We start from the raw sequence: 16327 nt of genomic DNA, 5'->3' as shown, positions 1-16327 counted from the left end.
ATTAGCAAAGAATATTGGTATCCTTTTATTAGACAAAATTGTCCGAACATCCATGCATGTTGTTGTTTGCCAAATTGTCTGGTCTTCTGTGTAAGATATCGGTCGATATATACTCGGCACAAATCATGCACTTGACGGAAAAAGGAGATCCCCACTTTTTACTAATTATTAGAGAAGGAAGTGGTAGAACTTTACACGACAATTCGTGCTCATCGAACAGTAATGCATCAAACTAATGCACTACCCTTAGTGACAGTGTTAAGATGAACAATTGCATTTCAGTGAAGCAACAGTATAAGAAGAAATGTTACGAAACATCCCTTAGCGACACGGAATTTCCATTAAAAGCCATGAGAATTCTTCCTTTAATTGATTTAAAGAGTTCCATCGATTCACATTGATCCAAGTCAACGTTTTTCCCTTTCTCATCAATCACAAAAATCAAATTTCCTTCACGGAGTCCGCCATTTAAGTTAAAGCAGCTAAATTTATCCATCGATTACCAAGAAATCAAGCCGGACAACACGAAAGTCCTCCAAATGGTCAGTTGGCAGCCATTATCCTTTTTATATACAACAAATCAATTTTTAAACGCATCCATCAAGTATATCACCTCGCGGCGCCAACACAGATCCAAGGTTTCTTTGTATTGAGAGAGAAAAAGCATAAGACAAGACGAACAAAACAACTTGAACTACACATGGCCTTATAAAGAATTAGGAAGACTTTCTCTTCAGCACAGAGGTACTATGATATCGAATGCTCTCCCCGGCAAAGTCAAGAACTGTGATAACGTCGACACCTTCAAAAAACGCTTACAAAACCATCAATGACTTTAGCTTCGATAAAGAGGGCTCCCTCCTTATGAACAAGAATGACTCCTTTTATTATTCTTGACTCCATTTTTATTCTCAATAATCCATCTCCTTTTAGTCTTCTTAATCATACATGCGTAATACACATTCGCTCACATGTTGTAACACATTTTTTGTCATTATTTTCTTCCTGTAAATTCGTTAGTTTACTTTAGGCAGGTCCACATCAGCCTGCGTTATCAAATAAAGTGTATGTATGTTTATACGTATGTATGTACAGCATCGAATACAAAAAATCCTGTTTGAATCGAACAATTCTACTAGTGACAACTAAACATTTTTTTCGTCTGCAGAAGTAACAATTTTCTTCCTTTTGCATATGTTGCTGTTTTTGTTGTTTTGGCTGCCCAATAAAGTCAACTCTTAAGTCTTAAAGTCTTAAAGAAAATAACCTAAATACCTTGAGCTAATTCAAAATATATATTTATGTGTTTTAATTCTAATGTTCAATCATTATACTTCATCCTCTGTGTGATTTGTAGAGTGTCTCTATTTTTGCTCGCTAGTGGCCGGGTGCAAACTTGCAGAAAATCGTCACATAGGAATGGATAATTTCCCGTTTCAAAAGAAGAGGATGATTGCAATTCATGACAGACAATTGAATTTACAGTCTATTATAACTCTGGCGGCAACTGTTCGGCAACAAGTAGGTCAGTTTGATAAACACTGAAGTTTAAAGTATTTCGAAGGTCATTAAGAAGGGTTAAGACTCCTCATTCCGTATTGATCATCGCAAAAGATGGCACGCAAGCGAATTGCACGGAATTTGATTCATATGCAAAAATTAACCTACTTAGACCACAAGGCCCAAAAGAGGTAGTCTTAGGTTACCTAGTAAGAAGTTTCGTTGGTTTAAAGTAACTGTTAATTTGGACGAGATTTTTCTATTGAGCTTGCAGCTTATGGAATTGTACAAATTGTTCCCTGTTGATTGCTTTAAAATATATACATATATATACATTTAGTTTCTCAGCTCTGATAACATTTACCTACTATCCCACAAAGAACTATGGTCACGTTAGTTTATTCTTCCCCTGCTTTAATTTCAGATACTGTCTCTATTCAGGATTAATACTACACAGAAAGCCACTATTCCTACAAGTTCAGGCAAAAACTGCAAGTTTTAATGCGGCCTCGGTCACAATTAGGACAAATTATTTTATACTCAGTAAAGGAAAGAACATTCAGTTTCAGTTAGAGGTAATAAAATATACCTTCAAAAGCAGAGTGAATGGCGGCACCTTCGCGCACTGAAGTTGACGCGGTTGTCTGCATGACCTTTTCATGTAAACTGGCATCATTCCACCTTTCTTCGTTCTACACAATATATCCACCCACAAAACGAACCACTGTGGTTCTACAAATAACAAAATTCTAAACATTTATTAGGATTTTAGCGGTCATACTAGAATTTAGCAATAGATTGAACCTAAAAAGAAACAGAACACAAAAAACTGCCACATAAGTGATTGTGTGTATCGATCGATAGAGTCTCTATTTACGCTCCAGCATGAAGTCAAGCATTTGCTATGGGCATGCCGCAAAACATGCTTGCTTTCTCTGGTAACACGTAGCAAACGACTTTCTCAGTGAAAGCCTAAAGTTGGAAATCTTGAAGTAAGTTAAAAATTAAATAATTTGCAGCCATGAGCCTATTGTTTTTTGACACACATGATACACTTTAATCGGTATCTTGAAGACTATTCCACTGGTTACTCAGTGAAGTTTTCATGACGTCTCACATTTTCACTTGAATAATCCACGCACCTCTTTCACCCCAATTTTTTTTAACTCTAATAATCTTTTTACTCATAGTCAGCTAAACAGTAGCTAAAAGCATCTTCACTGCCTCTACGCGAAAAGCTACTAGTCCCACAAGTTCATGCACAAACTGCAGGTTTTATATTAAGCGAGGCATGCGGCCTCGGTCGCAATTGAGACAAATTATTTTATACTCCTAAAGTGAAGAACATTTACTTTCAGCAAGAAATAAGTAATAAAAAATGCCTTCAAAAGCACAGCGAATGCACCTTCGCGCAGTGGAATACACGCTTCTGCAAAATCTAATTTGTGCACATTAAATTGGCATCATTCCACCTTCTTCGTTCTAGAAGATCTCCTCTCACAAAACGGGAGACTGTGGTTCTAAAAATATCAAAATATAAAACATTCATTAGGATTCTAGCAGTCATACTAGAATTTAGCCATAGATTGAACAGAACATATAATTACCACATAATTGCGATTGTATCGATCGATAGAAGCCTCTGTTTACGCTCCAGTATAAAGTAAAGTGTTTGCTATGGGCATGCCGCAAAACATGCTTGCTTTCTCTGGTAAAAACGTCATTCGCAAAAAAAAAAAAAATACTATGCTGAAGACAAACTAACAGGATCGACTCGCAAGTTATTTCCCAAGTGATTAATTTTCACGAAATCAAGAATGGATGAGCTAGTGAATGATTTGATTCACACGCAAGAGCATCAGCTATCTTGAAACGTGACAGACGGAAAAAGTGAACACCGGGAAAATTCTCTTTCTAAAATCAGGTTTAACACGTAGCGAAGGACCTTCTCAGTAAAAACCTGAAGTTGGCAATTTTGAAGTAAGTTTAAAATAAAATCATTGGCGGCCATGAGACTATTGTTGTTTAACACACACATATATACTTTAATCGGTATCTTGAATGACTTTGACTTGTTACTGGAGTTTTCATGACCTCTCACATAATAATCCACGCACCTCTTCCACCTCACATTTAATCATCTTTTTACTCACGATCATTCCCTCGGCTAAACAGTGGCTAAAAACATCTTCATTGCCTCTAGTATTCCAAAGGATTAATCTGACTACACGAAAAGCCACAAGTCGTACAAGTTCATGCACAAACTGCAAGTTTTAATGCGGCCTCGGTCACAATTAAGACAAATTATTTTATACTCCTAAAGGGAGAAACATTTATTTTCAGTTAGAAGTAATAAATGTGCTTCAAAAGCACAGTGAATGTACCTTCGCGCAGTGAAGTAGACGCGGTTGTCTTCTGGCCATGACCTCAGTTTTTGCATAAATTGTTATCATCACCTCAACCTTCTTCGCTCTAGAATATCTCTATTCACGAAACGAGCCACTGTGGTTCTAAAAATATCAAACTTCAAAACATTTATTAGGATTCTAGCGACCATACTAAAATTTAGCTATAGATTGAACCGAAAACGAAACAGAACGTATAATCACCACATAACCGATTGTTTGTAATAATAGATAGAGTCTCTGCATGTTTACGCTCCAGCATAAAGTCAAGCAATTTCCATGGCCATGCCGCAAAAAACACGCTTGCTTTCTCCGGTAAAAACGTTATTCGCAAAAAAAAATATTATGCGGAAGACAAACTAACATGTTCCACTCGCACGTTATTTCCCAAGTATTAAATTTTTACGAAATCAAGAATAGATGATCTAGTGAATGATTTGATTCACACGCAAGTCCATCTTGAAACGTGACAGACGGACAAATGAAGACCGAGAAAATTATCTTCTTAAAATTAGGTAACACGTAACGAAAGACGTTCGCAATAAAAGCCTAAAGTTGGCAATCTTGAAGTAAGCTAATTGATTAAATCATTTACGGCCATGAGCCTATTATTGTCACAAACATAATCCACGACCCTCTTTCACCTCAATTTTTTTTTAATTTAATAATCTTTTTAATCATGGTCAGTACCTCGGCTAGACAGTGGCTAAAAACATCTTCACTGCCTCTACACGAAAGCTACTAGTCCCAGAAGTTCATGCACAAACTACAGGTTTTATATTAAGCGAGGCATACGGCCTCGGTCGCAATTGAGACAAATTATTTTATACTCCTAAAGTGAAGAACATTTACTTTCAGTACGAAATCAATAATTAAAAAAATGCCTTCAAAAGCACAGCGAATGCACCTTCGCGCAGTGGAGTACACGCTTCTGCAAGACCTAATTTGTGCACTTTAAATTGGCATCATTCCACCTTCTCCGTTCTAGAAGATCTTCATTCTCGAAACGGGCCACTGTGCTTCTAAACATATCAAAATATAAAACATTTATTAGGATTCTAGCTGTCATACTAGAATTTAGCTATAGATTGAACCCAAAAAGAAACAGAGCATATAATTACCATATAATTCCGTTTGTATCGATCGATAGAGTCTCTGTTTAAGCTCCAGTATAAGGTCAAGAAATTGCTATGGGTATGCCGCAAAACATGCTTGCTTTCTCTGGTAAAAACGTCATTCGCAAAAAAAAAAATACTATGCTGAAGACAAACTAACAGGTTCGACTCGCAAGTTATTTCTCTAGTGATTAGTTTTTTATGATATCAAGAATGGATGAGGTAGTGAATGATTTGATTCACACGCAAGTGCATCAGCTATTTGAAACGTGACGGACAGAAAAAGTCAACCCCGAGAAAATTCTCTTTTTAAAATCAGGTTTAACACGTAGCGAAGGACTTTCGCAGTAAAAACCTGAAGTTGGCAATCTTAAAGTAAGTTTAAAATAAAATCATTTGCGGCCATGACCCTACTGTTGTTTAACACACATGATATACTTTAATCGGTATCTTGAAGACTAATTCACTTGTTACTGGAATTTTCATGACCTCTCACATTTTCACTTGAATAATCCACGCACCTCTTCCACCGCAAATTTAATCATCTTTTTACTGCTGATCAGTCCCTCGGCTAAACAGTGGCTAAAAACATCTTCACTGCCTCTAGTTTTCCAAAGGATTAATCTGACTACACGGAAAGCCACTAGTCCTACAAGTTCATGCACAAACTGCAAGTTTTAATGCGGCCTCGGTCACAATTAAGACAAATTATTTTATACTCCTAAAGGGAGGAACATTTGTTTTCAGTTAGAAGTAATAAATGTGCTTCAAAAGCACAGTCAATGTACCTTCGCGCAGTGGACTAGACGCGGTTGTCTTCTGGCTATGACCTTTTCATTCCATATTAAATTGCTATCATTCCAACCTTCTTCGTTCTAGAAGATCTCCATTCACGAAACGTGCCACTGTGGTTCTAAAAGTATCAAAATATAAAACATTTATAAGGATTCTAGCAGACATACTAGAATTTAGCTATAGATTGAACCCAAAGAGAAACAGAAGATATAATTACCACATAATTGCGTTTGTATCGATCGATAGAAGTCTCTGTTTACGCTCCAGTATATAGTCAAGTATTTGCTCTGGGCATGCCGCAAAACATGCTTGCTTTCTCTGGTAAAAACATCATTCGAACAAAAAATACTATGCTGAAGACAAACTAACAGGATCGACTCGCAAGTTATTTCCCCAGTGATTAATTTTTAGGAAATCAAGAATGGATGAGCTAGTGAATTATTTGGTCTATTTGATTCACGCGCTAGTGCATCAGTTATCTTGAAACGTGACAGACGGAAAAATTAAGACCGAGGAAATTCCCTTTTTAAAATTAGGTAACACGTAGCGAAGGACTTTCACAGTAAAAACCTGAAAATTAAATCATTTCCGAATTGCGGCCATGAGCCTATTGTTGTTTAACACACACATATATACTTTAATCGGTATCTTGAAGACTAATTCACTGGTTATTGGAGTTTTCATGACCTCTCACATTTTCACTTGAATAATCCACGCACCTCTTCCACCGCAAATTTAATCATCTTTTTACTGCTGATCAGTCCCTCGGCTAAACAGTGGCTAAAAACATCTTCACTGCCTCTAGTACTCCAAAGGATTAATCTGACTACACGGAAAGCCACTAGTCCTACAAGTTCATGCACAAACTGCAAGTTTTAATGCGGCCTCGGTCACAATTAAGACAAATTATTTTATACTCCTAAAGGGAGGAACATTTATTTTCATTTAAAAGTAATAAATCTGCTTCAAAAGCACAGTCAATGTACCTTCGCGCAGTGAAGTAGACGCGGTTGTCTTCTGGCCATGACCTCATGTCAGTTTTTGCATAAATTGCTATCATTTCAACCTTCTTCCCTCTAGAAGATCTCCGCTCGCGAAACGAGTCACAATAGTTCTAAAAATATCAAAATTCAAAACAATTATAAAGATTCTCGCGGTCATACTAGAATTTAGCGATAGGTTGAACCAAAAAGAAACAGAACGTATAATTACTACGAAATAAAGAATGGATGAGCTAGTGAATGATTTGATTCACACGCAAGTGTATCAGCTATCTTTAAACGTGACAGACGGACAAATGAAAACCGAGTAAATTATTCTTTTATAATTAGGGAACACGTAGCGAAGGACGTTCACAATAAAATCCTGAGGTTGGTAATCTGGAAGAAAGTTAAAAATTTAAATCATTTGCCGCCATTAGCCTACTGTTGTTTAACACACACAATCCACGACCCTCTTTCACCTCTTTTTTTATTTTAGTTTAATAATCTTTTTACTCATGATCAGTCCCTCGGCTAAGCAGTGGCTAAAAACATCTTCTCTGCCTGCCACGGAAAGCCACTAGTCCTACAAGTTCATGCACAAACCGCAGGTCAGCTTATATTAAGCGAGGCATGTGGCCTCCGTCGCAATTAACACAAATTATTTGGTACTCGTAAAAGGAATAACATTGAGTTTCAGGTAGGAGCAATAAAAAATGCCTTCAAAAGCACAACGAATGCACCTTCGCGCAGTGGACAACGTGCGGTTGTCTTCTGCATGACCTTTTTGTATAAATTGGCATCATTCCACAGAAGCCTTTCTTCGTTCTAGAAGATCTCACCAATAGCGAATCCATTCACGAAATGAGCCACTGTAGTTCTAAAACCGTGAATAAAATTTAAATTCTAGCGGTCAATTGCAAGTACAAGAATTTAGCTATAGATTAAACCCAAAACAAAACAGAACATATAATTACCACATAACTGATTGTTTGTATCAATCAGTAGAGTCTCTGTTTACGGCTACAGCATAAAGTCAAGCATTTGCATGCTATGGGCACGCCGCAAAACATGCTTGCTTTTTTCTACTGAAAATGTCATTATTTCGCAATAAATATTCAACTGGTATATGTTGAATCGATTTACTTAAAGGTGAAAAATTCAAATGGAGCAAAGATTCGACACTGAGCAAAGCCTATTGCAATAACAGGATTAGTGAAACATCGATTCAGTTCCATTCATTTCCTTTTGAAATAGTAAATGCGGCAAAACTCAAAAGCCGTTCCAGAAGACAACGTTTTATCGAATCAATCTGTCGCATATGTCATTATTAAAAATGATTCAAACACGATCAGAGATTCTGTTACTGGTTCAGCGTAGTCACCGCCTCAGTGAAATCCTAAATTGTAGTCACTTTCGTAGATATGTATTAACGATACTGCAAAACATTTCCACATGGTGCAATTGATTTGTTTTATTTACTTCCTTTTGTGCGAAAAATAAATATCCAATTTTCGCCTATTCTTTACCGTGACCCAATGAAGCGTCACAAATACTATGTTGTTCCCTCTCACCTTGTTTATATAGGAAAATGTATTCAAATTGTCTTGATCACTAAAAAACTTCTGGTGGTTTGAAGTCCACTATCCTTGATCTAAAGTTTTGAGTTCTGAAAATTCTTTTGATTCGTAGGGGTCTTAGGGTTGAACGAACTGTAATACATGAGAACTCCTCCTTTAAACAACTACAGCGATACGCCATACTGACCTTCTCTGCCGGTTCATGCAAACAGCTAATCTTCTCTGAAGGCTGATGTTTCTTGCTGGGATTAGAATCTTTGTTCCTCGATCGCAGACTGAAGACCACATGAAATGCTTTCAATCTATATAAGTTTTGTCTCCCTGCGAATTCAATTTGTTGCGACGAAAAAGTTCCCAAATTTCCCCAAAATTGTCTTCTTGCATTGAAGAAGTCACGGAAATTAACTATGCACCAAACCTTAAGTGACCATACCCTGCCTCCTGTGAGGAAAAGGAGAGGTACAGTCGAGGAATGTGACGCAATATAGATTTTCGACCGTTTTAGTGGACTGTCTGACAAATTTTTTTTAGAGACTCGTTTGACCATCCACAAATTCCCTGCAATGGGTATTCGGACAAAAATCTCGGCTAAGTTCAAAAGCTGCACCACTGCCCCGCCCTACCCTACTGCGGATCGGTTTTCGCCAGTGGAAGGCGTATGCAAAGCAATAAATCCCAAAACTGTGGAATACGGGGATCCGGAAATCTGGAAGGCGGAATCCGCAATACAGAATTGGAAACTATTTGAGAGAAAATGCAAAATTTATTAGCCACTATTAGCAGGGCGGGATCAACGCCAACGCAATTTTAAAAATATGATTATTTGTACTCAGCGCTCTCTCCCCGCTCCACCTCAATCCTCCGAAGTGGTTTTTTTTTTGGATTATCCTTTCCACTCACTTAATTTACTCACGTAGTCCCCCCCCCCCCCCCCCTTCCCCGATCCCCAAATAAAGGCTTTTTTTTTTCTACCCTACCCCACTGAAAGTGAACGGTGCCTCGGTTTTCATCTCGCTTCCGAGAACACGACTATGATGGAGTCATTTCATATTTCACAAAACTTTCAAAGCTTTTAGTTCCCGCTAAGACGATGACACGATGGGGTGGGCACATGTTGCTTTTTAAAGCATCTTCTCAACTGGACCCATTGCGTAATGTCTCACATTATAAGTACGTTCTTCATCTTCCTTAGGGAAAATAAATCAATGTAATCTTTACCTACATAAATCTGCCAATGTGGTAATTCGAACCTTGCTGACATCTACCCATTTTTCTCCTAAAGGGACATGTCATCCAGTATAATGAAGATTTTTTTATAGTTTAAATCGGCTCTCTGGCTACTCTGGAATAAGATAGAAACGGGATGTTTAATGTAATTCATTCTTCACGTTCCGCAATCTAGTAATTTGTAAAAAGGTAACATGGTACAATTAATAACAATTCTAAAAACAAAACATAAGCATTCTCGATGAACACTTTGCGCCCTCAGAGCAAACTTCGTACAAAAATATTGTTTAAAAAAATCGACAGAGAAGCCCAAGAGTAAGGTGGGCAGATGACGTCACAGAATCTTTTCTTAGGAGTCTTGTGGACGTGAGGGATCGTGGGGCCCTTTAAGAGCTTGCAGACGATAAGACGAATTTTTTAAAAGATAGAGTTTTTAAACCAGCATTTAGTGTTTAGGTGAGAAATATTTAACAACATGTACATTACCTCCCACCCCCTCCTTATGGAGAGAGCTGAAATTTATTTTTACGCCTTTGGTCCATGTTTTCAACGAGATACTGGTTATTAGGTTGGAGGAGTACACTGTCAGATGTCAATCATTCGTAACTTGACCAACAAAATTACCCGCGTGAAGCGAAAGCCACTGCATAACTGCTACAATTGTAGGTTAGGTAAAAGGAAGGTCTTGTAAAACACGAATTGACTTTCACATCGTTATCGAAAGTTAGTTAGTTACTTGAGTAGTAAAAAGGTAAAAACTAAGGAACAGGAGAGTATCGTCCAAAAACGTGGAGTTTCGAAAGATGGCGGCGCTGCCGCGCTTGGATAGGATAGGGCGTTGAGTAGAAATAATCAAATATTAAACATTGGACTATGTCAGCTGGGGCACATGTGCAGTAGAGTCCGGTTGAGACTAATTTGCACACAACTCGTCACTGGATTTTTGCTTTTCCGCCATTGCAAGTGCTTTCAAAAATATCGCCACAGACAGATTCTCAAAATCTGTAATTACTAAGGAACGTTTGTAAAGAAAAATTTGAGCTAATTTTCCGAAGATGAACGCGATTCAAACAGATGAAAACAGCTTCCCGAACCCTCCAGCGGCATTTGAAAAAGTTGGCCCAACCATTTTAAAATGCTTCTTATCAACGTGCGCATGCACCTGGTGTGACATAGTCCCTTTAAGGTCCTCCATCTTGCGTTTACTTTTCACTCATCAGGCTCTGCTAACACCGTGGATAGTGAAGTTTTGTGAGAATATATAAATAATATTGGACTTCCTTCAAGTTATAGTTTTCGAATTCAGGATTCCGGATCTCAGATTCTGGATTGCGATTGTTGGATTCCAGTTCTGGCTTCTGGTTCGGTTCCGTGTTCCGGTTCTAGATTTTCCTCCCAGCGGGCGGCTGAAAACCTCTTGTCAAAGCAGTTTTAAAAAGGTAGAAAATCGAGGCGGGGAAAACAGAATAGCGTCTGACCAATCAGGGGGCCGAAATTATGTCATGCATTAATTTGCGCTCCGTCCCTAATGGCTTAATTTGGCTGATAATGAATCATATCAAATCGGAGAAAAAAATATCCGCCAAAAGCTGCCTTGTAGTGTTCAACAGAGAAAACATTATAAGCAAATGCCATTTCCCGAATTTCGCGAGGTTGGCGTTAAAAGAAAATCCTGCTTAAATCTGTAAGTGCAAAAAATTTTTTCAACGGACACCCTCTGGACGCGGAAAAAGGTGTCCGCAACTGGAGCTGGCCGCTTACGAGAATGGCTGGCAGGCTAGCTGGAGCTTGCTCAACGAACAATAAACATTGGGAATGAACAACAAATACCACCGCATTAACTGGTTTGATTACTATTACGCGGCAGACCGTGTCTAAAATTGGGTTCGGTACATTCTTCATGGTAGCTATAAATAAATCTGCACATTAATTACGCGGGATGCCCGCATGGCTTTCGGTCGAGTATCTTTTTTTTTCTTGGTTGTAAGGTTTAAGGTTCATTTATTTCACACTATTTACACAACATTAACATCGAAAGTAAAGTAGCTTCGTAGCTTCAAATCTGCACATGAATTTCGCTCGAGCATCTTTTTTTTTCCTTCGTCGTTACTTCAAACCCTGCTTTCTCCTAGAAGTGATCTATTGTTCTGATTGTCTTCAACAAAAACGGCCCAATCAAAATCTATTATCTGCACGTATATCACGAGGGATATATATATATCACTTTCCATACATTTGTCTGTATAGCGAACCAGCCGTGAACTGCTACTAAAAATAGTTCGCGGGAAAAAAATACAGACAAATGTATGGAAAGTTCAAAACGCGACTGGACGCTTTCTGGCACAGCTACATCCCTCCAATTATTTTTTCTTAAAATCCTTTTCCTAGTGTCAAAAATTTCCAATTCATGAATTTTTCAGAAGCGATGTTTTACTGAAATTATTTGATATTGGATTTCCATACAAACACTGTTATTTCAAGCGTGTTTGCCTACTCGTCAAAACCGTGTTAGGGCCTATTAGCGCAGACAATAAGGTTTGTAATCCATGCTCGTAACAATCACGAGAATTTCCGGTATCTGTCAGATTGCTGTTACCTCGTGGTATCAGTAAGAGCTAAGAAAATCGATTGATAACTAATTACTAAAAGGTCGTCATTTTATGCAATCAACGATCTCGAACTCCAACAGGTAATCAGCCATTCATTTCAAAGTTAATGCTTACATCGACCCAAGCATCCCGCGTAACGCTCGGAAAAGCGTCTTGTCTTATAAAAGTAATGAAGAGAAATTATTAAAATATCAAAGAAAATTCACCTTGGGTGATCATATCCTTAATTCTCATGACCTCAGGGGTTGAATAAACATTGATATTGCAAGGAGAAATTTGATGCTGATCACCGTTAGGGATTAAAGGGTTAAGGCAACTGTTACACCGACTTCAGACAAAAGGGAGTTTTAAGAAGCTACTATGGCGACAGCGACAAAAACGTCATAAAACAATAGTATTTAATAAGAAAAACAATTGCCCTACACGTGAATCGTCGAAACAACAACACAAAATGACTTGAAATGACCAAATTCCCTACTGTCTTAAAAGTACAAGGCTTATCGCAGTCAAAATTTTCCAAAGACCGAAAACACTATTTCTACACACTAAATATAAATGACCTCAGGTTTGTATTTTCAAATTAAGTTCGTCCGCTAAAGTTCCCCATATTCTACTAAGTTCTCTGCAGGAATCCCAACACCTGTTACAACTTCATGTGAGCTTGGACATCCTTCGAGAATTTGTCATTTATATTTAGTTTCATTTACAAAGTTTATAAATATATATAACATTGTTGCTGAAAATCCCTGTTGAATGCAGTTTCGATAAAGTATGTATGTATATATGTATGTATCTATGTATCTATGTAAAGTTGCTCCTTTCCACAGCGCACAACCCCCGTGTTGTACCGACGAGTTTAAAATCACTGAAAGCCATTTGATATTCGTACTCGTTGGAGGTACTGACTGGTTCAATTTTTTGTAGGTGGAAGAAGAAACCACTCCGGCACAATAAGCAGACTACCAAATGAACATAATAACACGGATGCTAGTAGAGTAGGAAACCACACTGAGCCATTGCAGTTCAACGCTATCGAGTACCGCATACAGCGTCGATGCAGGTCATGGTTCCACTCCTAGTGGAGTAAAGCTTGCACACAGACCTTCTGAGAACTTAGTATGGTGAACTGACATAATGGGTTGAAGTTGGCAATCAACCAGCAGCGTCCTTGGAAAATAACTGAAAAAGAAAACGTAATAAGTGCTAACAGAGGTGAGGCTGCCTTCAAATAAATGGAGTTCTCTTTGTTACTAACTTGCTTAATTGAGATCGTAACCACTAAGTGTCTCAACTGCTTTTCAGAAGTCGGCAAGCCTTTTTGACAGTATCCTCCTAGAAGCGAACTTGTTTGTAGGTAGCATATATTTCTGCTCTAAATAATTCTCAAAGCTTAACGCAATTTTTTCATTCGCAGAGTTAGTTATATAATTATAGGGTAAACTTTTAAATAATTTTAAAAATGGATCTGTAACCAGGTTGATTCATAATAGTTAAAACGTTTCTCTGGTTAAAAATATGTATACGTTAAAAAATCAAATTTTTAAAATACCCAAGTTTTCGGCCAATACTTCAGCCTTCATCAGGGGAAGTGATAAGAAATTTAACAAGATGCCCGGCTAATGGCATTAACACGGAATGCTTAATGTAGCCCCAATTATTCCCCATTGTATGTTTCGCAGATATTTAAAAACTATCCTCCCTTGGCAATTGAAATAATTGTCTGAATGGTTTTATTCAGATATATTGCGTGATACTTATCGTTATGTTACTAGGAATCATACCAGAAATAACTATGCAATAACGTCATGAGACCGCTGAACTGGTCTGGCCTCCTCTAGCTCTAATCCTTCGCGTTGATTATTCGATCTGTTTTTTAAAGCGGAGTTTCTTTGCGGTGAACTCACCCAATTTCCACCGTTTCAACTGTCGAGTACTACTTAAAAGTTATTATTTCGATTTACTGCTTGAAAAAGGTTTGTTTTCTCTCTGAAAACGGCAGATCAGAGTCTTAAATTCATACATGTGACAGCCATTGAACAAAAACAACTTTTCGAAATGATGACTTGCTTTGACGTCACACAGGTAGAGATAAGTGGGTCCTCTCCGTCGTGATATACTCGCCGATAATAGATTTTGATCGGGCTGTTTTTGTTCAAGACAATCAGAACAATAAATCCCTTCTGGGAGAGGGTAGAATTTAATCAAGGTTTAATGAATAAATCAAATAATGATTTGACGTCACACAGGAAGGGATGAGTGGGTCCTCTCTCTCGTGATATGTGCCGAATAATAGATTTTGATTGGCCTGCTTTTGTTGAAGACAATCAGAACACTACATCCCCACTAGGGGAGGACATATTTTAATGCATAAATTAATTTATCGATTTGTGACTACGACGAAGAAAAAAAAAAGATACCCGACCGAAACCTAGGCACGTCATGCCCTGCGGGCATTCCGTGTAATTAATTTGTCGATTTGTTACTACGACGAAGAAAAAAAGGTACCCAACAGAAACCTAGACATGTCATGCCCTGCGGGCATTCCGTGTAAAAAGTAAAATTATAATCACTATCCCCTGATGAAGGCCGAAGTTTTGGCCGAAACGTTGGGTTTTTTAAAAATTTGAGTTTTCTATACGTATACATATTTAATTTTTAACCAGAGAAACGTTTTAACTATCATTTCAATAATTTCTGTGACCTATTTTAATTAGCTGTGAAATTTACTGTTAACCTATAGTTAGGATTAAAATCTACAATTAGGATTAAAATCTCACGGGAGTTTCATGGCAAGATGTCTTAATTGCATGCATGCTGAAGCTTTGCGCGCAAGGTAACGAGGAACAGTTTGTTTAATTAGAATGGCAAAGTCCTACAGGATGATAGCATTCACCTCCATACAGACGTTCAGGGCCACAACCTTATAAGAAAGTCTGGAACCACGGGAAATGTACCATATCTAGCAACAAATTTTATTTACGTTTGAGAACGTCGACCTTTTTAGTTTCCAAAAAAGACAAAAATATACCCGGTAGAATGTGCTGAGAAAACTCAAGAATACCCAAACTAGCGCAACCGAATATATCCATATAGATATTTGCGCTATTCAAATGTATTATTATTATTATTATTATTATTATTATTATTATTATTATTATTATTATTATTATTATTATTATTGTTATTATAACAACTTTTTTATTTCATCAAATTTTTAGTCTTACTATTGTTAAAAAATTGTGCTTGAAAATAGGTCTTTTGTGCTTGGAAATAGTCGCTTTTTTTTTAATCGAAATGAATTTTAAATATTGAATTGTAAATAGGTTTTAATAGCTCTTTTTTCTACTTTTAACTTGTAAATATCAATTTTGCTTGGAATATTATAATAAAGAAAGATTTTATTATTATTGTTATTATTATTATTATTATTATTATTATTATTAATATTATTATTATTATTATTATTATTATTATTATTATTATTATTATTATTATTATTATTATTATTATTATTATTATTATTATTATTATTATTACGATCTACTAAGCTCTCTACCAAGACAGGACAAAGATCTTTCTTGTACAAAGGAGTACATGCCTAGAACTCCCGGCGTATCTGTTGACGCTAGGGCATTTAGTTTGGACAAGTTAAAAAAAATTTAAGTCAGGGATAATTTTTAGGTGTTTTTCCCTTTTTTATTTAATTTTAAACCTGTTCAATTTTCATGTAACTTGACTTGTCTCTGTTAAATTTCTTATTTAATTCTGTATTTTATATTTCACCTTTGTGTTAGCTTTACTGGTGTTACCCTCATTAAAAACTGTCTTTATTATTATTATTATTATTATTATTATTATTATTATTATTATTATTATTATTATTATTATTATTATTATTATTATTATATTATTATTATACCGCGATGATTATTTTTTGCCTGTTCAGAAATGCAGGAAAAATAGGGAAGCAGAGAAAACTAAGGTGGGGAACAAGGGGGTTAACGAATTCCTCTTCACAAAGGAGTGGATATAACGAACACCAATTATGCTCTACCAGAGACCCTGCTGGTGAAAATCATGAAGGGAGAGAACTGAATGGAGGAAATCATTACAACA

The 16327-nt window shown here is 36.9% G+C and overlaps 2 protein-coding genes and 2 long non-coding RNA genes across 4 annotated transcripts in view; 1 reads left to right on the top strand and 3 right to left on the bottom strand.

Annotated features, from left to right (window-relative positions):
• The window catches only part of LOC146452404 (uncharacterized), a 100450-nt gene that overhangs the window by 29652 nt on the left and 54471 nt on the right, over nt 1-16327 (top strand). The gene's annotated exons all lie outside the window — the stretch shown is intronic.
• LOC146452406 (uncharacterized) overlaps nt 1-16327 on the bottom strand; it is a 96043-nt gene that overhangs the window by 45545 nt on the left and 34171 nt on the right. The window lies entirely within an intron of this gene.
• LOC146452407 (uncharacterized) overlaps nt 1-16327 on the bottom strand; it is a 29279-nt gene that overhangs the window by 7507 nt on the left and 5445 nt on the right. Inside the window, exon 2 of the long non-coding RNA XR_014859758.1 lies at nt 2090-2181. This is a non-coding gene — a long non-coding RNA (uncharacterized LOC146452407). The remainder of the gene's footprint in view (nt 1-2089; nt 2182-16327) is intronic.
• Nucleotides 5853-9644, bottom strand: LOC146452408 (uncharacterized). The gene is made up of 4 exons (XM_085098037.1): nt 9626-9644; nt 8563-8816; nt 6802-6929; nt 5853-5933 (listed from the first exon to the last, which is right to left on the bottom strand). The coding sequence occupies exons 1-4, from the start codon at nt 9642-9644 to the stop codon at nt 5876-5878; spliced, it is 459 nt and encodes a 152-aa protein (XP_084954163.1). The 3' UTR covers nt 5853-5875.

This window comes from Pavona decussata, unplaced genomic scaffold (genome assembly GCF_977016875.1).
Source record: "Pavona decussata unplaced genomic scaffold, jaPavDecu1.1 SCAFFOLD_371, whole genome shotgun sequence".
Classification (NCBI taxonomy): domain Eukaryota; kingdom Metazoa; phylum Cnidaria; class Anthozoa; order Scleractinia; family Agariciidae; genus Pavona; species Pavona decussata.
This window is presented reverse-complemented; position numbering and strand designations above follow the sequence as displayed.